We start from the raw sequence: 23143 nt of genomic DNA, 5'->3' as shown, positions 1-23143 counted from the left end.
AATCAGTTTGTGTCATAGTAAGGAGGAGAACCCGGGAGACCACAGTCATCCTCTTTCTCTACTGTAGTGTGGTCTGAAGCTCCCCGTCCCCGACAGTGGTGCCATGAAGCCTGATAGACCCCTATAAAGCCAACTACTGAGCTCAGCAGTTTAATGTGTATACCCACATTCTTAAGCCTCACCTCCTACTACCAAGCAACCGAGACCATGGTAAAGCCTGATTGGCCGAGGCCAAGCCTCCCTTCTGCACATGGACCTGCTGTTTATTGCAAGGTGCAATACCTAGAAAGCGCACTAGTGAGAGAGGAAGTGAGGCAGGTCCCCTAGGGCCAGCTGAACTGACACAGATGCTGTAGCAACAGACCAAACAACAACAAATCTACCCACACCTGAATTCCCTGTGCTCTCCCTGCCAGAAGCACCATCCTACAAAGAAGCAAGGCTCTAGAACTCAGCAGACCTTTCCCACCTGTTGTACTGGTTCCTTTCTTCTCTTCCGGTCAAAGGGACCAACATCATGACCCTCATTTCTCAGGCCACTCTGGAGTCCCCTCTGCATCTGGCCATCCCCAAGCAGGGCGAGCTTACCTGTCAGCATCTCCAAGGCCCAGGGAGGTATTTCGTTGCAGGGTCTCACGCACCACAGCCATCCCATCAGGGAGCCGGTTCAAGCGACGGGTGTAGAGGCCAAGTCCACCATCGGTCATATACCTTTTAAAAGGAGAAGAGGATGATACATGTGTATTCGCACTGACTTGTTATTCGTATCCAGAAGCCCTGCGTGCTCCAATGGGGGAAGAACTAAGGATTCCCTGAGGCTCTGTCACCAATCATAGCCCAAGGATAACTCAGCCACAGATTCAACCCAGAGGATCACCAGCTTGCTAGAGGAAAAAAAAAACACTCCGTTTAATTAACCCAAACTCACAGGAATCTATGAAGCAGAAGGGAACTAGTGAATAAAATTAACTGTCAGATGTATCCATGACATACTTTTTAATGTCAGCAATTACACAAGCAGGTGTTTTACCTAAGCAATGTAAATGGAACTGACAAGTCATTAGCAAATTGTATGCAGAACTATTCCAGAGCAGTGCAGTGGGGAAAGCAGGCAGGAAAGACGGGATTGTGGGGCTAGCAGAGCCACCTTTATCATTATGGGCAAGTCACTTCCCCAGATCTTGGGAATATCATAGCTTGTTACATGTGTGAATCTTACAAGGGGTGTGTGAGAATAACGGAGGTAAGGAATACAAAGTGCTCTGAAATCTGTATAAATCCCTATAACTGGCAGGCATTACTATGGTTGTCATGGTCTTTGATACTGATGTCTTAAGGGTGGTCACAAAATTATGTGAATAACACTTATGCTAATTTGCCAGATCTCTTGGTGATGCTCCAAAGCTGTCTTCTGATGAAATCAGTGTTGTCGGGAAAGGAGGACCCCTGGAACTTTCTGAATAGATAGCTGTCGACCAACTGGATGACTCTCTGAGAGCACAACCACTGGATCAGGTCCAAAGCAGCTGTACCTCATATCTACCTGGCTCCTCCCCCAGAAGCTCCAAAAGGAGATTGGTTATGTTAGAACAGAACAGAAGGCAAAGCAAAATTTGGGTAGAGCCAGAAACCAAATTCAGATCCCTATCGCTGCATAGCCCCATTGGATCACCTTGTAAGACCTCTGAAAACACAACCATATTATAGTTCAAGTTCAATAATATGTAGCAAAAGCCCCATGAGTCATTATTTCTTGACACAGAGTCAAATGAACTAAATTATAGAGATTTTCCTGCCTTTGGCATTTCAGCTTAGCTTATATGGGATGGGTCCTGAGGGTTCCTGATTCCTGAATATCTCTCACTTCTGACTGGGGCCTCTCTTGGGATATGTTCTTGGAAGAACAGAACTGTGAGACGCTGTGGAGAACTAGCTATGCCAAGTGAGGGGCAGAGGAGAACGCCTTCCCTGGAGTAGCTGCTGTGATGAGCAGCTCCTAGTACTGGCCAAAGGAACTTCCATCAGGGCTGTTTTCCAGAGGTCATCTCCAAATTGGGAAACCTGATGGCCCTCTCTTCTTTCCTTAAGGACATTAGCAATCAGATGATGCAACACCAGCATGATGAAAACTATGAGTCAATCAATCAAGTGTCAATCAACAAAGTGTTTGTGGTTGTGTGGACAAAACAGCAGGATAGAGTGAGTTTTTCACTCAACTATATCAACTTAAAAAGGTAAAAGCTCTCTGAATATACTAAAAATGACTGTTTTGCACATTTAAAAGTGATGAATTTTTATAAGGGAGACCAGTAGGATAAAGAAGGAATCAGGGAGAGAGGGTAGAGAAGGATGGGGGAGGTACTGGGGAGTGAAATTGATCCAATTGTGCTTTTTTCTTTTCTTTTTTTTTTTTTTTGGTACCGCGGATTAAACCCAGGGAAGCTTAATCACTGAGCCACGTTCCCAGCCTTTTTTATTTTTTATTTTAAGACAAGGTCTTGCTAAGTTGCTTAGGACCTTGCTAAATTGCTGAGGCTGGCTTTGAACTTGCCATCCTCCTGCCTCAGCATCCTGAGCTGCCGGGATTACAGGTGTATGCCACCAATGCCCAGCAAAATTATGCTTCTATGTATAAAGAAATACTCCAAATAAAACCTAGCATATTGTATAATTAATAAGCACTAATAAAGATTTTTTTAAAGTGGTTAATTTTATGGTATATGAATTATATCTAAACAAAGGCAAAATGACTAAAATTACAGTAGTTAAATCATAATTTGTATAACTGCTTTTTTCATTTTTAAAATTTTAATTGGTTATATATGACAGCAGAATACATTATAATTCATAGTGCACATATAGAGCACAATTTTTCATATCTCTGGTTGTACACAAAGTAGAGTCACACCATTTGTGTCTTCATACATGTACTTAGGGTAATGATGTCCATTTCATTCCACTGTCTTTCCTACCCCCACGCCCCCTCCCTTCCCCTTCCTCCCCTTTTCCCCTTTGCCCTATCTAGAGTTCATCTAATCTTCCCATGCATAACTGCTTTTTAATGCTTCTCTCACAAGGGACAGTAAGCTCCCTGAAGGCAGGAATTATTCTTAATTTTGTTCAAATCTATATCCTGTATGTCTCACTCATTCTAAGTACTTACTAAATCTCATTTTTGTTGAACAAATGAATGAAGCATGAAGACACAGCCACAGGTCAGAATCTAGCTAAAACTTTCTGCAAGAACACTGATTTCAGGTTCTTCCTCCTTTTAAATGTTAGTAAACTTGACATCTAAAACATGGCAAGACAAATGAAACCTTCTATCTGCCACTATATCCCCTTCCCTCCATCTATCCAGCTGTCTGTCTATGCATCCAACTGTACAACAGATGTAGTGACTAGTGACTCAGTGCAGAGCCGTGGGCTACATTCATCCACCCCATAACCAGCATAAGGAGATAAAAAACACCTACCCTCAAATGCAGTAACTTGACAAGGGCTGCATTTTTTATATTAAATATCCTTTCAAGGAGAATACAGTGGAAGTTCTTCAAAATGCCATCTTGTGTACCATTAAATGAGGCAGTTTAAAAAACTATATATATATATATATATATATACACACATACACACACATATACATATAAAAATTTTTTTAGTTGTCAATGGACTTTTATTTTATATTTATTTATATGCAGTGCTGAGAATCAAACCCAGTACCTCACACATGCTAGGCAAGCACTTTACCATTGTGCTATAACCCCAGCCCTAAATGATCTAGTTTAATTTTGATTTTAGCAAAGACTGCCCAACCAGCTACATAAACAAAAAGTTTTTGACTGGGGAGATCTTGTCAAAGGACGACTGAACTAATTTTAGCATTCAGTTCCCTGCTGGATTTTTATTGCTGGTGAAACAACACATACGGTTGGGCAATTAAATGCACCTGGGCATGGACTCAGGGCCCACACAAGCATCCTCCTGGTTTGTCGCTAAGGCCGGAGAGAAGAGTCTGGTAAGCATCACAGAGATGAAAGATCAACACATGCTGCAGCCTCCCACCCAGTAATACTCATGTACAATGTGGTTTCGCCGGAAAATGACGACCAACGAGGGTGAGAGGGCCCCAGAGATGCGACTGAATGCTGCTGGGAACTGACTTTTTCTGATAGAGGAGAGGGTAAGGGCAAGGATAAAGCAGGATCCTCTGCCTTCTCAAACATGCACCAAGAACAAAAGCCACAGAGATGAATCCAACTAATCTGGCAACAATTCTATTTTGTTCACCATGGGCACCTGGGAGTGAGGCAGATGGGTAAGGAAATGGGGAATTGGCCTCTTCACCCAGTTGTTTATAATAATTTATTCAATCATATTTTTAAGATACTAGTCTTCAAGATGAATTCTGTTGTATGTCTGTCCCTAGGAGAGAGCACAGTACCGGAGATGGAGTTGTCCTCAGAATCTACCTCGCTTCCAAGAATCCAATTTAATTTTTTTTTTTTAAAGAGAGAGTGAGAGAGGAGAGAGAGAATTTTTAATATTTATTTATTTTTTTAGTTCTCGGCAGACACAACATCTTTGTTGGTATGTGGTGCTGAGGATCGAACCCGGGCCGCACGCATGCCAGGCGAGCGCGCTACCACTTGAGCCACATCCCCAGCCCACCAAGAATCCAATTTAAAATATTTGTTTCTATAAAGGAAACGGAGAGGGAAGGATAAGATGACATAAAGAACCAATCAAATTCAAATTAATAAGTGAGTGAAAGGAAGCCTAGTAAAGTAGAGGAAGGAAAAAGATATATGGGAGGGGAAAGAGGGGATTATTTCATGTATGTATGAGTTTGTCGGGATGAATCCAACTATGGATAACCATAGAGCGCCAATAAAAAAATAAATAAAATATTTCTAAATTAGCAACCACCAATTACAATAGTTGGGTTTGCAAAAAACTTCATATATGCTTTTAAATGACTCATCTAGTCTTGGTGAAAAATGCATGTTTTTGTTGGACCTAAATTTGTATTGGAATTGGCTACTGAAAACATTATAACAGACTGCCTGGACAAAGTTAATCCCTTAATAAAGCATAATTTGCAGATGAAGCAGTTATGGTGTGTTCATCTGAAACACTGGGCACCGCCCAGAGGTGTCAAAGAGGCTTGTGTCCCTGAAGGATCAGGAAGACAGGGAGCAACAGTTTCACCCATCTCTAAGAGCTTACCAGGACATTCACACTGGGTGGACATGATATGACTTGCCTGAGGTCACAAGCAAAGGAACCAGTGGATCCTGGACTGAATCCCAGAGCACCAGTGTCACACCGCCTCCTCCTTCGGGAAATACATAATTAGTGCTAGAGTCTAATGAGGAGATGGTAACATCCTAAAGTTTGTTGATGGGGTTCCTGCTTAGGCCGACAAGCTACTGAACAATTTCTATGTTATCCTCCTGAGTTCTGCAGTGATGGGTGCAGAACTTTGCTTCCATCTTCCAAAGCTCCCCACCCAGAGACCTCTAGATGGAGAGAGCAGAATACTTGACTTTGCTAAAGGGACAAAGTATCTGAGAATTTTTCCTGCATTTCTAGGTCATCCCTGGATGGTCCATAAGCATCAGAGTTAGGGACATGACACACTCTTGGTAGACCTAGGGTTCAAATATGTCCTCTGCCTCTTGCTAACTGAGGGACACGGTACATATCATGGCTAATGGGAACTAACCACACTGGATACTTACTGGGTACTGTGCTAAGTATTTCACATAACTTATGGCATTTAATCTTCAAAAGAATCTGATCAAGTGTCTTAATCTCCATTGTCCAGATGAAGAAAATAAAGCTGTGGCCAAGATCACAGCACAGGAAGGTGGATTCAAAACCCCACTTGGTCACACTGTGGTGTAATTTGGGTTTCAGTTTCCTCATCTGTAAACTGTGAGACTACAGATTCATCCATAGGATTATGATGCGTTATATGCATGTATACATAGCCCGGGGCCTGGCACATGGGGGACTATTTCATAATTATTACCTGCTGTTTCCATCATCTGCTGTAAGTGCCTATATCACGCCACAGTGATGAACCATGTCCCCTTTCTAATGCCAAGATACTATCAGTCTCTGTGCTGGGGAGTGGTTATGAAAGACTGAGTTTCTGCTCTGCTGACACTCAAAATCTACTGGGGACTAAGATAACTCTGCTACTACATGCAGAGTGGCATAACAGATGAATGTATGACAGGCTTTGAGGAGCATGACGGGTGTTACAGAGGAGTGCTATGAAAGGTGGTACTGAACATGGCAGTGGAGTTTACCCATCAAAGGAGGAACCATCTGGGCTCATGGATAACATGTGCAAAACAGGGAGAAATAGAAGAGGTGGGTGTATTAAGGAAGGGTGAATAGGGTGCTGTTGCTGGAACACTGGAAACAAAGAGGAGACCTGGGCTGCATGGGGCCTGGGGCATGAAGAGCTTGGATGTCCGGGCCGGTTGAGGCTGAAGCCTGTAAGTCAGAGGCACTCAGCAGAGATGTGATAGGCTCTGGCTTCTATTTCAAGGAGAACACTGACCTTTCCTATCCCTGTCTCTTTATACTCCATTTTTAGTGAACATCTTCTCGCCGATATTTCCTTCTACAGATTTTTCAGAGCCTATGGCTTTTAAATTCTGGGTCATCCCAGACCTTTGAGAAGTGACTGGACTTGTAGGGTAGACCTCACCAAAACTCTATAGAGACCTGCGAAGGCCACTTGCTGATGACAGGAACTTTCTTGATAAAATCTTGATAAAACCTTGCTACAAAAAAGTTCTGGAATCTAAGGGGGCCTGTTAGAACAAGTACACCAGATTTTGAGTCTAGGTTTCAGTAAATCGATCTCTTCCCCTTTTTTAAATGTAATGATGCAACAATGTGGAACCAAGTGAAACAGGCTGTGTGAGTACCTCCAGAGGGAGGGAAAGGGGTTTCTCATTTCCAAAGTTCACAGTTCAACACAGCCTGAGTAAGTAAGGCAACCTGTCACTAATCTCAAAAGAAATCACCTGTCAAGAACTGGGGGAGGTGAGAAGGGACAGGAAGGGAAAGAAATGTGTACCAACTTGTTCTAGTCAAGTGCCTTTCCAATAGAGCATGACATTTAAAAAAACAAAACAAAACAAAAAAATACAACTCTCTATACAAAAACAAAGAGAAAAATCTAATCAATCTAGGTGTTTGCTTTTCTTCAAAGGCATGTTAGGCTGTCTATGTTCTTTGTACACACTTCTGGTTTAAATGTGAACACAGTAAAGGAAAATGGATCAAAACCATTGTGCGTATGCAATATTCCTTGCCAATATCAACATAAATATATGAACACATACATCAACACATACTTTGTTGTAGGAAAAAAAAAGAGAGAGATGTGGACTGATAAAAAGCCCCGGCTGTGCACTATGTCACCAGCATCCAAATCCCCAAGCAGCATAAGCTCTCACGGTGCCCCTCTGCTTGGTTACAACACGGCATGACATTTATTCTCTGAGTTTATTAGGATGTAAATTGAGTTGCTGCACAAACCTGTAAAAGGATCCTTTTAGTTCAGGGGCTCTTAGAAGTCAAATGAATAAACTTCACTCTGGGTCATAGAAGGATAAACCAAGGAGCTAGTCTAGCAAAGCTGCATAAATCCCTTTGAAGAATGCTGACCTTTACCAAAGAAAAGCAGCTGCTACGTTTGACTTAAGGGAGGAAGAGAAAGCATCTGAAATGCAAAAATATGATTGGGAAAAATGGGTCCAATTTTCCACTGATAATTATAATACTGCCTTGCGAAAATTTAGATGAATACTTAAAATTTTGCTTTGGAAGCCACTTTGTTCTCAAAGAGTGTTTAGGCACGGATGCTGAGGCAAATGTGGCATATTTCATTTAACAAACCTTCTTATCCCACATGACAAGTACAGAGACATATCACAGTGATGCTAATATTCTACTCAGCATATTCTTGGTATGTTTTAAAATTAAATAAAGGTGAGTCCCATTTGAAGGACATGGTGTTGCTCCTTCTTGATTATGGGTCACCCCAAACTGATACAAAAATGACAAATAAAAAAATAACAGCAGTCTCTGGAGAAAGTCCAAGGTCAAAGTATCTTTCTATTGATCCCTTGGTGGTAATGGGACTGAAACTCTAAAGGCTCCAGACTGAACAACACCACAGTCAAGAAACACGTAGTAGGGATGGGGGAGAACACTTATTTTTCAGAAAGGAAGGAAAGAAGGAAGGAAGGAAGGGAAGGAGAGAGGAGGGAGAGAAGGAGGGAGGGAGGGAAGAAAAAAAGACTCATCTTTTATTTCTGTGTCTTAGCGGCCAATTCTTCCAGCACCAGCTCATACTTCCTTGGCGCTCAGCCCTTCCAACAACCACTGGGGCACAGGCAGAGGGGAGTGTGGGCTGGACCGCCCCGTCACCATTTCCTACCTTTCGGCACCTAGGACTCCTGGCTCTTCGGGATGTGACCAAGCTTCTATCACTTTGCTTGTTTTAGGAGCAAGGTTCAATTTATACCTCTAGCCACATCTTCCCATGTTTCTTTTGCTCAGTGCCGGAGCAGTCTCTCGTGGCCATACTATGTGCTGCCTTGTCTTGAATCACAGGATATGAGGAAGGCAAGCAGAGGTTACAGCTGGTCAGTTTCTTCAATGGCCACGAGCTGCCCATCAGAAATGGTCACAGCTCAAGCAGCACCACCTTTTCCTGCATTTCACTTCAATCTCGCCGAGTCCTGGCTACAAAGAGAGCCAGATAGGCTGGGAAAGCCCTGCTCAACTCTCTGGTGCAAGGCTGTAGGTGACTCTGACTTGTCCTAGTGAGCAGAGCATGCCTCCCCAGGGAGCACTCCAACAGATGTTGCTAAGCTAATCAGACAAGGGCTCAGCTCCAGTGGGCCATCAGCAGGGCGTGGGGACAAAGGCAGCAGAGGGAAAGGGCAGGCCTGAGGTCAGGAGGAGTCAGAAGGTCCCAGGGGCCCCCTAAGGGGGCCTCACTCTAGGAAACAAGTCAGAAATTAGCCACTTCTATTCCCTAAATCTAGGAGCTGGAGAGAAGCTTGGGAGAGAACAGAAGGCACACCAAGAGGGTCTGCAACAAAACTAGCATGGGCCTCAGCCTCTACTTGGTACTCAAAGGATGGGCTATGAACGCCTTCGGCATCACCTGGCAGCTTTTTAGAAATGGCATAACCCAGATTTTCTGAATCAGACTCTGTACCTCAACAAGTTTCCCAGGTAATGCAGATGCATGTTGAACAACAAGAAGCACTGGGCTTGGGCAGCGGTCTCTGTGGGGATTGTTCATGGCAGTGAAAATGCATGTGTTTCTATTCATTTCTTATTATGGTCTTTTTGAGTCTCATGTTTTAGAGTAGATGCAATATTTCAATGACGAGGCACATATATATTTTTAAAACAAATACAACCAAAAGGAAGACAGACGGTCCTAATTTTTTCTGAAGTTATGGACACTATGAAAAACAAGTGGAAGCTAAAGTCCCCAGAATATTTATGTGGGGACATTGCATGCTGTTTGAGTCAGCTCTAGGTTCCAAGTTAGCAATGCCTCTACCCAAGCAGGGCCAATGTGGACCTGGCTGAATGAGTTCCTTCGACATATTCTGCAAAGATTTCCACACTGAGAGACACTTTTGTTTTGTTTGCTATAAATGGGTTCAGTAGTTATACATGGCCTTGCTATAGTTCACACGACACCCTGATTTTTAGCACACAGTCTCCATTTCATCACTGCATGGGTCTTTCTCTCACCTAACTCCCAGAAAAGGAGTGATGGATCAAGTGGGAATTTTTCTGCAGAGTGGTAAAACATGCTACCAAGGATGATACACTTCTACATAATGCCATGGTGGCACATGTCTGTAATTCCAGAGATTCAGGAGGCTGAAGCAGGAGGATCATGAGTTCAAAGCCAGCCTCAGCAACTTAGCAAGACTCTGTCTATAAATAAAAAGTTAAAAAAAAAAGGGCTGGGGGTATGGCTCAATGTTTAGTGGCCCTAGGTTTAATCCCTAGTACCAAAAAAAAAAAAAAAAAAAAAGAAAGAAAGAAAAGAAAAAGAAAAAAAGCCATTTGACTTTCTATAAGTCTCACAAAATTCCAACTAACACTTATTTCCAGAGCATTTAACATTTAAGCTAACCTTACCTAAATGCCATAAGAATTTTAATTTTAAAAAAGCCATAATTGTGCTAATAACATACATACTTAAACACACAGAGAGCCAAAGATGATAACAATAGCATACTTCTCACCCTGTTTAAATAAATAGACACATGTAAAATGTAAAACTTTCATTATCGTCCATGACTATGCTTGTTTAAAATGGGAGTATCTGGGTGCCCTTCTGAATAAATGTTGGAAACCGGACAGTCCCGTGTCTGGAATTTGGTCTTGCCTGAATTCTCTTTATTGTGGTTCAACTGTCAGTGTGGGATTGCAGCAAATATTTCTAGCACAAGAAGGAAGCTTTCTGTCCACCCTGTGAAAGATGAAACACATCCTAACACACAGGAGACAGCTCTCTAGACAAAGCCCCTTTAAGCTCTTTCTTGGCATGAAACAGATGGTGAAAGGAGACGGACTGATATCCAGGAAGTCTCAAACCTCAGAAAACACCTGACTCATCTGAGGGAATGGAGAAAAATACATACTCTCAGGTCCTGGCTTCACAGAGGCAGGATGTCTTTAGTGGGGTTCAAACCCTGAAATTTTTGAAAATATAGACTTTAGGTTGAGAGCCTTTTTAAGAAAAACTATACAGAAAGTACAGAGTCCCTTATTTTTTCCCTTCCAACTTCTGAACTACTTTAACATTTTGCATTAGGGTGGTATATTGGGTTTTTTTGGTTTTGTTTTGTTTTGACCAGGGATTAAATCCAGGGGCACTCAATCACTGAGCCTCATCCCCAGCCCTTTTTTAAATATTTTATTTAGAGACAGTGCCTCACTAAGTTGCTGAGGCTGAGGCTGGCTTTGAACCCCTGATCCTCATGCCTCTCATCCTCCCAAGCAGCTGGGATTACAGGAATGTGCCACTGCACCTGGCTACTTTGTTACATCTGATGAACCAATATTGCTAATTATTAACTAAAGTCCACCACTGACACCAGGTTTCACTCTACATTATACAGTTCTATGGGTTTTGATAAATACTTAATGTCATGTATTCACCAGGATAGTATCATAGAGTGTAACACTAACACCCTAAAAAAAAAAAAAAAAAAAAAAAACCACCCTGTGCTCTACCTCTTCAATTCCCCCACTGCCTTCATTTTAAATAAATATGTAATTCTCTTGTCAGATGAAACTGTCAGAAACACTGCCTTAAATCTGGGAAACAGCTAGAGGGACACCAGCTTCCTTAACGATTAGCTGCCTCAATGTGACTACAACAACATGATAATTTAAATGTCAAATCCTTACAGTAACTAGCCTTGGCCTCTTCTTGGTGTTAAGGGGACAAGGTCCACATTAACAGTACCTAGGTTAGAGCTGATCACTGATGTCCCCTCCATCGGAGATCAGGGCTTGCTGACAAAGAGTTGGTAGAACTCTTAAGTTTCTTCCAAAATATCAGTGCACTCATGGTCTGGATGCAAGGAACTACTGGCCTCAAAGAAGTCCACCTGGAAATCCAGGCAGCTAGCCCGGGCAGGAGGGAGCAGCGTTTGGCAAGCTGAATTCACAGCACTATGGATACCACATGGGTGGCTCATCATAATCAGATGTCCCTATCTTGGAAAAACCTCCTACATTGTCAAAAGAGTCCTTCCTCCCAAGCACTTCCACAACACGGACACATGCTTGCCAACCCTCTGTAGGCTGCTATACCTTCCTTATCAACCCTGGGGTCATAGATAGGGGCTCCCTAAGCCCCCTCAACTGCTCACAGGTTCATTTTTTCCATTAAGTCAGCAGAATTTCTGTTGGTTTTGAAGACTGTGCAGATGACTAGAGCCCTGGGGTGGGAGTCACACATCCAGTGTCTCTTTCTTTCTGGTTTCACATCAAGAGCCCCAGGTAATAACCACAGTCTCTACCAAACCCAGGAGGAACCAGCTGGTGTTTGGTTTAGGTCATGCAAGTTTTACCTTGTCTAATCTACATTGCAGCTGAAAGAAATGCCAAAGTATACTGAGAGAGGATGAAGGAGGAAGGCGCCTAACTTGTCACTGGGAGATGGTCCCTTCTGCAAAACCAAGGCACAAAGCAGGCATTAGGATCATCACCCAAACTCAGCGTCTGAAGGACAGAGAGCTGCAGGAAGGGCTGTACTAGAGCCACCCACAGGCCTTTCCCTTAGAGGTGGCCTGAACTTGAGGTGGAAGCAAACAGGTAGGTGTTTGCATAGGGTTCAGCAAGGGCCAAAGCAGGGAGAGGGACCAGAAAAGGATTCTTAGAGGAAAGAACCATCAAGTGGCATCCTGAAAGTGTTTGCCAGGTAGCCTTGGGCTGGGGTAAGGAAGTCAGTTCACACAGGCATGCAACTACAAACACAGAGGATCTAAAATGTAAAAGGAATTCAGGGTGTGGTTTCAGACCCTTTCTCCCAGGTAAGATGTTCATCAAGGTAATGATGATTATCCTAGAATTCATTCTAAATGATTCAAGCCAAGTGCAGTGGTGCACACCTGTAATCCCAGTGGCTCCGGAGGCTAAGTCAGGAAGATCCCAGGTTCAAAGCCAGCCTCAGCAATAGCACTAATCAACTCAGTGAGACCTTGTCTTTAAATAAAATACAAAATAGGGCTGGGGATGTGGCTCAGTGATTAACTGTCCCTGAGTTCAATCCCCAGTATCCCCTTCCCCACAAAAAATGGGATTCAATAAATATACCCCCAATAGAAACAGATGCATAGAACTCTGGCCTTCAAGGGTAGAGGATGAATCCAAAATTAAGTGACTTTGGGATACTCAAATTCTCTGCTGCTAGATCCAGCAAGAACAGAAGACAGCTGGGTACAGTGGTGCATGCCTGTAATTCCAGCAACTAGGGAGGCTGAGGCAGTAGGATCCCAAGTTCAAGGCCAGCCTCAGCAATTTAGCAAGGCCCTAAGCAACTTAGTGAGACCCTGTCTCAAAATAAAATATAAAAAGGGTTGGGGGTATAGCTCAGTGGCAAAGTGCCCCTGGGTTCAAACCCTAGTACAGAACAAACAAATAAACAAACAAACCCCTCTCCCCCAAACCTGAAGACACAACAGCTGACCACACAGGATGCCTGAGCCTATTCACTTCTGCACATGTCTCTGTGTACAGGGTCACCTTAGAAACAGTACCCAGGCAGCCACCAACACTGTTGGTTCTCTGTGGGAGGAGGCTGACCTCTGGCGGTCTAAAAGCCATACTCAATGTTAAACATTTATCATTTTAAACAAACAAATAAAAAGGACCAATTTCTTAATGATATGTTCTATAGCTAAAGTCTGACAACACTGTTGCTGATGTGGACTTACTAATGATATTGGGATTCTAAAAAGCCACACCTATTCTCACCCTTCCACTCTGTACCTCCTGCCCTCAAATCAGACTGTAATAATTGTTCAAAAGGGGGCCTGAACTTAAAAAGTAAGTTTGTAAAACTCTGAGCTAAAACACCTGAAAATTGGGAAGTTCATATTTTTAACTAAGTAAAATTCTAAATCTCTCTGGGTATGGTGGCACGTACTTGTAATTCCAGTGATTCAGGAGGCTAAGGTAGGAGGATCACAAATTTAAGGCCAACTTCAGCAACTTAGGAAGACTTTGTCTCAAAATAAAATTTAAAATGGGCTGGGGGTGTAGCTCAGTGATAAAGTACCCCCAGGTTCATTCCAAATACTGAATAATAATAATAATAATAATAATAATAATAATAATAATAATAAGATTCTAGACCTCCATACTGATGATCCCCAAATGTGCTATATGTCCATGAAAGTGGCTTGTGATATATTCATGTGGGAAACAAGACTTTGGCTGAGATGTCGCAGATGGGCCCATCCATACCCTGGGCCAGGACGGGTACATCTCACAGCTGTAAAAAGACTTCTGAAGTACCCAAAGATCAATCCCAAGCCTTCCTCCCCTCACCTATTGTACCCTCACCAAGAAAAATGCTGCACCACCTAATCCTGGAAAGAGCCCATGGTGGGAATTCTTAAAATCTTAAAAAAAAAAAATCAAAGTCTTAGAATGAAAAGTCATCTTATGTAAAACAAGAACCAGAGGAAAAGAGAAAATGTCAATCAGCAAGTGACATCCAGGGATCTCTCAGGGTGAGCCATAGAAAGTTACTCTTTTCCACCCAGTTGGTAAAGTGTGTTTTACTCAAAACAATGCCCAGGGGTCTTGCCATGGTACAAGCTCAAAGTACAGGTGATATGTTCTCATGTCTGAAACACCTGTGTTGATCTTCTCCTGAGCATGAGACGTTCCCATTCCAAGGTGCTCTACTTTATCTTTTATATTGACATCAAAACAGGAGGTCTTCTAAGATCAGCTCCCCTGCCTCCCATGTAAGACACCAGACTGAGAAGGTGACACCTCTAGAAGCTCACTTTAATGCTCACTTTAAATGCAGCATTCAGAAAAATACCCATAGCAGACAGTCTCATGGAACTACAGAATACGAGACGTGAAAGGAATTTCAAAGATTTCTTAGTCTGATGATTTTTCAGATGCAGAGGGAGATGGAGAGAATTTAAGTGATTTGCTCAAAGAAATACAACTAGAAAGCAGTTATTGATGTGTTCTCATTTTAACACATTTGTATGTTCAGTCAATCCCTATAAGTCCCTTTTTCTCTATGATGCAGTTGAAGCCTAGCTCCAACACTTTACATTTTCTGTGAGGGTCTGCTTGTCTACCTTTATTCTCCAGCCTCTCACTCAATAAAGGTTGGATGACAATGATCATAACAATGTTAGGACCAATATCTTTGCTTTGATATTCCTAGTCCCTAGAACAGTGCCTGGAACTCTTAAGGTAGGTATCCAGTAAGTGTTTATTGGTAGATGGAATGAAAGAATAAATAACAATCAACAATTGAATCACTTCCATGAACATTGTATGTGTTGAGCATTTGGGAAATACAAAAAGAAATGAGTACATGCCTATAATTCCAGTGGCTTGGGACACTGAGGCAAGAGGATCATGAGTTCAAAGCCAGCCTCAGCAATTTAGTGAGGCCCTAAGCACCTTAGTGAGACTCTGTCTCCAAAAACAAACAAACAAACAAACAAAACAGACTGGGGATGATTTGCCTTAGTGATTGATTAAGCACTCCCCACCCCCTGGTACCAAAAAAAAAAAAAAAAAGAAATGAGATATGGCCTTGCATCTGCTTTAGAGATAACTCAAATACTATAAATAGCAATACCTACAGGGTGCAAGACTTCCAGGAAAACGGGGGCCTTCCAGGCAATGGATAATGACAGAGTAGGCTTGGAGGTAGCATTCAAGGCCCCATTCAAGGGAAAGTATGGTATGAGTAGAGTCCATTATACTGGGAATAACATTAGTGCCAAGCTCTGTGGCATCCCAAATCTGAGCTGAAGGTATTTTCTCTGCCCTGTGGCTAAATGCCCCTTTGCCCATGATTTTAAAAAACAGAATAAAAAGTAAAACCAGCATAGTGGGGAGCTAGGTTAGAAAGGCTAAAAACTGTGTTTCATCCTTAACACCTGAACATCTGGGGGCCAGGATGGGGCTACAGGAGTGTTTGCAGGAGCGGCAGGTGCAGCGCAAGTGTGTTGGCGAGCACGGCTCTCCCTGCAGCCAGGCAGCTGCTGGAGCTCTAGGGGTAACATGGGCCTGCGACACTCGGAAGTCACGTGACCAAAGAGCCAGGTAAACCAGCCAGCCTATGGACACAGAGGAGTCAATGGTGACCTGAAGTAGGAAGGGCAGGGGTGCCCAGCAGCAGCTGCAGCACTCTGTGGGGAAGGGTGGGCTGAGAGGCAGCCAGGACATAGGCCAGTGACCTCCAGAGGAAGAAGTAAGCTGAAGCTGGTTGCCTAAGGGACACTCAAATTACCTTCCATCAATGCAGCAGGAGTAGTAGTCATAACAGTTGTCTGATGCAGCACAGACAAAAGAATGGGGTCCCTGATTTTTTTTCTCACCCTTCAACTTGTTCAAATGCTTCCACTTTGACAAGAATGGTAGATAAGCTGAAGTCATGATTTAAATGTGGCTGGGGGCAAAGCTGAATTCCACAGATTCCACAAAGTTGAGAGTATGTTCAATATTTTAACAGTTGTACACTTTAAAAACCCATCACTTTTCTTACATGAATAATAGGTAGTGACATCTCCAGTAATGTCTCGGCGGGTGTGTAGAGAATAGGTGTACAGAGGCTGTCCCCAGCCACAGTCCACTCTGCTTCCAAAACTCTAAACCCCCTGATCAGAACCTGGGCAGGAAGCAGGAGTGTGTGAATTCTGTGTTTATTAGCACCAGGAATGGGTTAGGTCATTTTCAGAAGAAACAACTTTGGTGTCCCTGCTACTACCCCCATCTGGTATGACTTGTGGACACCTGGCTTTCCAATGGGATTCCTTTCTCTTGAAAGCAACATCTAGTTATGTGCCCCCCCCCAACCCCCCGAAATTGAGCCATAGGGATTCCTCTGGGAACTGGGACATTCTGAATCTGAAGCTGGCAGGTCTTTGATAGAGCATCTCTCTGTTCTCACCACATTCAGGAATCCCTCTAGAGTCTCTGAATACATTTTTTTTCCCCAGAATCTACTTGAATACACCCAGGAGCAGGGAGTAATGAGGCTCAAGTCTTTGCAACACAGTTGGACAGGTCTAATTTTCAGCACTTTTTTTCCTGATGTTGATTACTAGTCATCTTAGTGTTTAGGCAATGAAAACCTGAAGTGTCCATTCCAGACATGGTTCCAGTTTGGTTCTCAGGAACCTACTGCTTGACTAAATATTTCCCATGCCATGCATATATACTTTCTGCAAACATTTCTACTATGTTCTGGGTTTTGAACTCTGAACGCTCCTTGTTACCTTTTCCCAAACAAACCTCTGCCTTTTTCTGAACCTCTTAAAACCTGGCAACAAGAACAAAACAGATTCTTGATAGTGTCTAACCAGCAGATACTGTTTCCCACATTATTATTCTATGAATCGAGCTGCCTTAGCTTTCCATCCATGTGACAAAATGCCTGGGAAAAACACCTCAGAGGAGCAAAGATTTATTTTGGCTCATGGTTTCCGAGGTTTCAGTCCATGCTCTCTTGACTCCCTTATTTCTGGGCCTGTGGCAAGGCAGAGCATCCTGGTGGACAAGGGGTGGTGGAGCAAAGTAGCTCACTGCCAGGAAGGAGAGGTGGGGACAGGGGGAAGGGTCCAGGGACAAAATACGTCCTTCAAAGGCACATCCCCAGTGACTCACTTCTTCCAACTAGGCTCTGCTTCCCACAGTTTCCACCAACTCCCAACAGTGCTACCGGATGGGGACAAGGTCTTCAACACATGAGCCTTTGAGAGACCTTTTAGATCCCAAACTGTAATGCCAGCTGAAGGTTACTGTATAGCTCTTTAAAATCAAGAAAAATCCTTGTGCCTCAGAAACTAAAACCCAGCAAGTAGCAGCACCAAAAGAGAAGAGACGGAGTTCTCAGTGGCTTTCCTCAAGTTTGCTGAAACTGGCTGCTGCCTCTAGTGGCTGTGTGATTCTGAATAAGAGACTTCCCTCTTTCTCAGTTTCCACCTCTCTAAAATGGGGATGACAACGTGTTTCAGGCCTCCTAGCATACCTATAAGAATTTGATAAAGATGGACTCAGAGATGGACACCTGTGATCCCAGCTATTTGGAAGACTGCGGCAGGGGGATTATAAGCTCCAGGCCAGCCTTGGCAACTTAGTGAGATCCCATCTCAAAAAATACAGAGGGCTGGGGATGTAGCTCATGTAGCTCAGTGGCACAACACCACTGGGTTGAAGGAGGGAGAGAGGAAGAGGAGGAAAAGGAAGAGGAAGAAGGAGGAGGAGAAAAAGAGGTGGTAGAGGAGGAGAAGAAAAAGAAGAATATTATTATTATTATTCAACAAGATAATGCCTGAAAGATACCGGTAACAAGAAAACCACTTAATAAAGACTAGCTGAATTGGGCACGGTCCTACATGTCTGTAATCCCAGTAGCTCTGGAGGCTGAGGCAGGAGGATCATGAGTTCAAAGCCAGCCTCAACATCTTAGTGAGGCCGAAAGCAACTCATTGAGACCCTGACTCTAGGTAAAATATAAAAAAAGGGCTGGGGGTGTTGCTCAGTGGTTAAGCACCCCTGGGTTAAAAAAATAAAAGACTAGCTGCATTATTATCATTATTTTTAGCAACAGCAGCAGCACTGCCACTACCTCCTGCTTTCTGATTCTTCACTTCACCTGTTACTAAGCACACAGAATAGGTCTGATGGAAGGTAGAAATATAGGAGTCAGATGACATAAATGCCCTGTTCCAGGACACTGTGACCTGGGAGACAGATGGTTATCTATCAGTCAAGCCAAAAGGAAGTAAGAGGAGCCACCTGGAGGTGTAGCTCAGGAACCCAGAGGAGGGAAGCCTGATGTCTGCTACGGAAAGTTCCACAGCTTGGGCTGACTCCCAAAGGACTGTGGCAGGTGGCTGAGAATGAGGGGGAAGGATTTATAGACAGAGTGCAGACCCATGCAGAGGTGTGTGAGTGTGGTGTCTAAATCAAGGAAAACGTCTGTGGTACAGAGTGACAGGACGGGATGGGGAGAGGAGATGGCAGAAAAGTGAAGCCACGAGGTTCAGTAAGTGGGTCCTTCATTAGATCCCCAAATGCAATATGAGGTATCATGCCCTATGCCAGGCCCTGCAGACACAGTGGAATGTGAGAAAGACCAGTCTGTGCCTCTGCAAAGCTTACAATATGGGGGCTGTAGGAAGGGTCTCATGTGGCATGCTGGATGTGGGTAGGATGTGGAAGACTGCGCTTTCCAAAGATGACCACAGCAATAACTCCCATCCCACACGCTCTTCTTCAAAGAGCCAGCCTGTCACTGGAAAGTGGGATGTGTTTCTTCCTCTAGAATCTGGAGGGCCCGGGGCTGCTTTAACCATATAGAAGGACAGCAATGACACCAACTTCCAGGGCTGGATCATAAAAGGTGATGTGACTTCCACTGTGCTCAATGAGATTCTCGCCCCAGAGCCTGCAGCCCCATCTAAGAAATCTGCAATCCCAAGGCCTCTGTGCCTTGAGGAAGCCAAGAGGCTCGGGGAGGCTAAGCCATCCTTGCCTTCCAGTCATCTGGGCCCAGCCCATGTATCTGGGTGGGAGTGAACAAATCCCACGGTGGCTCTCCAGTCCTGGAGGTATTGCAAGTCAAGCTCCAAGACCACATACGAGAGACAAGCATTCTACACTGTACTTTGTACGAATTCTCAATGCAGAGACCCTGTGAATTTGACAAAATGGTGACTTCTAGCAGCTGAATCAGGGGGACCTTTTGCTGAGACCGCACAGAGCTGCTGGGCACATGTAAGCAGATATGTAATCAGATTTCAGACTTCCCTGATGATGGTGGGATGGACCTGTTGGATAAGTGTTGAGATCAGATGAGGGAACCATCCAAGGAGTGGGATGGCATTATCTGGGTGAGAACTGGGAGCAGTAACACTAAAGGAAACCAGAGAGAAAGAGACAGTTGAGAGGCAGCCACCATCACACATAGTGACTGATGATCTGGGAATGAGGCAACAGAAGAGTGTGAGATTCTTTCTGGGTTTGGGGTTTGGAAGAAAACTTGATAGTAGAAACACAGGAGAAGAAACAGGTTTGGGGCAAGGAGAGGAGTTAGTCTTGGACACTACACAGCTTCCATGAAAGACCCAAAGCAAGTGGCTGAGCCTGCACTGAGGCCGGGCTGGCTGCACTTGAGTCCTAGCTCCCCAACCCACCAGCTCTGCGACCTTGGGTAAGTTCCAGATGCCCGCCAATCCCCTGTGTCCTCATCAGGAGAATGGGGAGAAGAGTTCTCAAGCAACAGATTAAAGTGGGGATGAAAAGAGAAAATGCAATGAAGTATGGTACACAGTCCTGATGTTTAGAAGTGATCAACATGCAATATTACTTAACATTGTTATCACGATCATCATTATTGTTAACTATCTGCACACTCCATCAGAGGCCAGGCAGTTCTTTGTCCCCAGGGAGCCTGGCTGCAGGGCATTCAATGAAGGCTGTTCCCAAGGAACCTCGCACACACCTCTGGTGAATGGCTTTGTCAACTGACGTCTGTGTGGACTTCTTGAATGGCCACACCAGCCTGCAATCCCCGCCCCCTTCACCTCAATGGCTGAGTGGTTTTAATTAACAACTCCCACAGAGTGGCAAAAGCCACTCAGTTAATAAAGCTCTAACTTGCCCTGCATGGTTCTGAGGTCTCTGGTGACACTAAGCTTGTCATTGTGAGTTTTGTTTGGGTTCCTGGTGGGTGGGGGGCAAGGGGAATAGAATTTCACCAGAGAAATGCAGGTGTCGCAGCTACAAAGGCTGGAAGTCTAGGTGACTGAGACGTCCACCTTGTGAGAGTCAACCACAAGAAGCCCGTTGCTGGAGGCGCTTCAGAAAATCATGGGGGCAGCTGGCTCCAGATCTGAACTTCACCGCCTCTGACCGTTTCATTGGTTCTCATTTCCAACATACACACGGCCAGGTTTTCCCTCACTTGCTTTCTGTGCAAGCACTAGGGAATGTTGATACAAGTGTTTCTAATGCTGCAGTAAAGACCTGTGACATTTAAGTGAAACTAAACCTGTAAGAATGCTTTCTAGGCAAAGAGCAGTACCTGCCTTCACCCTGCCCCAGCCTCCCCAGGTATTTTTAAGTTCCCGTGCAACCCAGCGCTCTGATTCTCACTCTTCTGAATTCCACTTTCCCGTTCTAGCACAAAGTGGCACAAGATAATTTCCAGGACTTCCAAGGTTGAGAGGTGCACACTCTTCCCTTGTGGTCTTGCCTTGCACATATTCAAAGCATGAGCCTAGTAACAGTGACAAGACATACTGAACAGAGCCTGGGAGCACAGGCTTTGAATTCAGTCGTCTGGCTGAATGGTTAGTTCTAGCAATTATCTCTCTGTGAGCTGGTCAAATAACTTAACCTCTCTGAGCTTCTGTCTCCTCAACACTAAAAAACAGAATGAAAAATGGCCTCTATCTCAAAGAACTGATGATGTGTGGGATAGCGTGCATAAAGAACTCTACACAGTGCCCAGTATACAATGAAAAGACTCCCAAGCCGTTTGGCTATATTGAATCACAGCACCAGTACCACCACTACAGGCTATGTCCAGGGTGGGGAGAGGGTTGGGGGAGATACAGTGTGCAGGTGCCGTGAGTCCACTTCTCTGGGGTCTTCCCTGTCCTCCCTGCAGCCAACACCACATTTCTGTCCTGCATTTTTGAAAAGTGGAGTTGACTTTACTTTTTAAACTTTACTGCTCAAGTATGTGAGATTTCTAATCTCAAAACAGATGACAGGCGATTAGACACAGAGCTCTGGGAACTGGGATACAGACTCCAACGGTGCAGCCAAGAGAACTACAGATCCCTGTTACCCACTTATCCCAACATCAAGAAGTGAGCATGGGCTTGATTTATAGTTGAAGGCTCTGGAGACAAACTGGGGCCCTTTCTTAGACTGGGAATCTTGTTTCACTTTTGGATCTCAAAAATTGCTGACCCACCAGAGGTATCCATGCCAGTTTGTCTACCTCACTGTGCAGTTATTTTAGGATTAAGAGGAAAGGTCATCCCAGTGGCTCAGGAGGCTGAAGCAGGAGGATGATGATTTCAAAGCCAGCTTCAGCAAAAACTTGGCACTAAACAACTCAGTGAGACCCTGTCTCTAAATAAAATACAAAATAGGGCTGGGGATATGGGTCAGGGGTTGAGTGCCCCTGAGTTCAATCCCTAGTACACCTGTCCCAAAAGAGAGGAAAGGTCAAAACCTCCATTTCTCAAGGAGTTTTCTTATCAGGGGCCTGGGGACCTGGGAGGGGATGCAGGGCCTTGGAAGGCTTTCATAAACTCTTCAATTGCAGTTAGATCCCAGCAGGACACATTAACTCTGAGTCCTCAAAGATGTTTATCCCCGATGATATGTTGTTCTCTTGTCTCTAGATCTAGGTAAGCTGCCTCCTCCCTTAGATGATTCCCTCCCACTAAGCATTCGGCAAAGCCTGCTTAAAGACAAGGATGACTAATTTTATGTGTCTGCTAGGCTAGGCCACGATGCTCAGACATTTTGGTCAAGCACTAGTCTAGATGTTTCTATGAAGTTACTTTTAAAATGAGCTTAACCTACTAGATATTGAACACAGGGATGCTCTACCACTGAACTATATCCTTACCATTTTTATTTTTTATTTTGAGACACTGCCTCACTAAGTTGCTGAGTCTGGCCTTGATCTTGCAACACTTCTGCTGCAGTCTTCTGAGTTGCTGGGATTGTGGGTGTGCATCACCATGCTGGCTCAAATCAGTATACTTTGAATCAAAAAAGATTACTATCCATGATATGTAGAGGCTTCATCTAATCTGTTGAAGTCTTTAAAAGAAAAAGACTGACATCCTCTCAGGAAGAGGGAGTTCTGTCTCCAGACTGCCTTTGGACTTGAATTTCAATTCTAGCTCTGCCCTGGGTCTCCAGCCTGTTGGCTTGCCCTTAAGATTTTGCCAGCCTCCACCATGGCAATTCCTTGAAACCAATCAACCAGTCTTTCTCTCTGCACTTACTCCTTTGGGTCTGTTTCTTTACAGAACCTGGACTAATGCTCTGATCCAGCCAGGAACTATTTGGTCATTGTACTCAACAATAAGAAACAGTGGGGCTGGGGACATGGCTCAAGCGGTAGAGAGCTCGCCTGGCATGCGTGCGGCCCAGGTTCAATCCTCAGCACCACATACAAACAAAGATGTTGAGTCCGCCGAGAACTGAAAAAAAAATAAATGTTAGAAAATTCTCTCTCTCTCTCTCTTAAAAAAAAAAAAAAAGAAAGAAAGAAACAGTGTGGCATGCATCTTGGTAAATGTCCTTGGGCAGGATAAAA

The 23143-nt window shown here is 44.0% G+C and overlaps 1 protein-coding gene across 9 annotated transcripts in view; it reads right to left on the bottom strand.

The window, feature by feature from the left end:
- NAV2 (neuron navigator 2) overlaps positions 1-23143 on the bottom strand; it is a 701871-nt gene that overhangs the window by 127590 nt on the left and 551138 nt on the right. For all 9 annotated transcript variants that reach the window (XM_081282533.1, XM_081282536.1, XM_081282532.1 and 6 more), the window contains one exon: positions 589-711. In XM_081282533.1, the coding sequence (XP_081138659.1) occupies positions 589-711 (123 nt within the window). The remainder of the gene's footprint in view (positions 1-588; positions 712-23143) is intronic.

The sequence above is a fragment of the Spermophilus citellus genome, assembly GCF_964194105.1.
Source record: "Spermophilus citellus genome assembly, chromosome: 2".
In the NCBI taxonomy this organism is placed as follows: domain Eukaryota; kingdom Metazoa; phylum Chordata; class Mammalia; order Rodentia; family Sciuridae; genus Spermophilus; species Spermophilus citellus.
The sequence above is the reverse complement of the archived record's forward strand: the minus strand, read 5'-3'. Positions and strand labels throughout refer to the sequence as shown.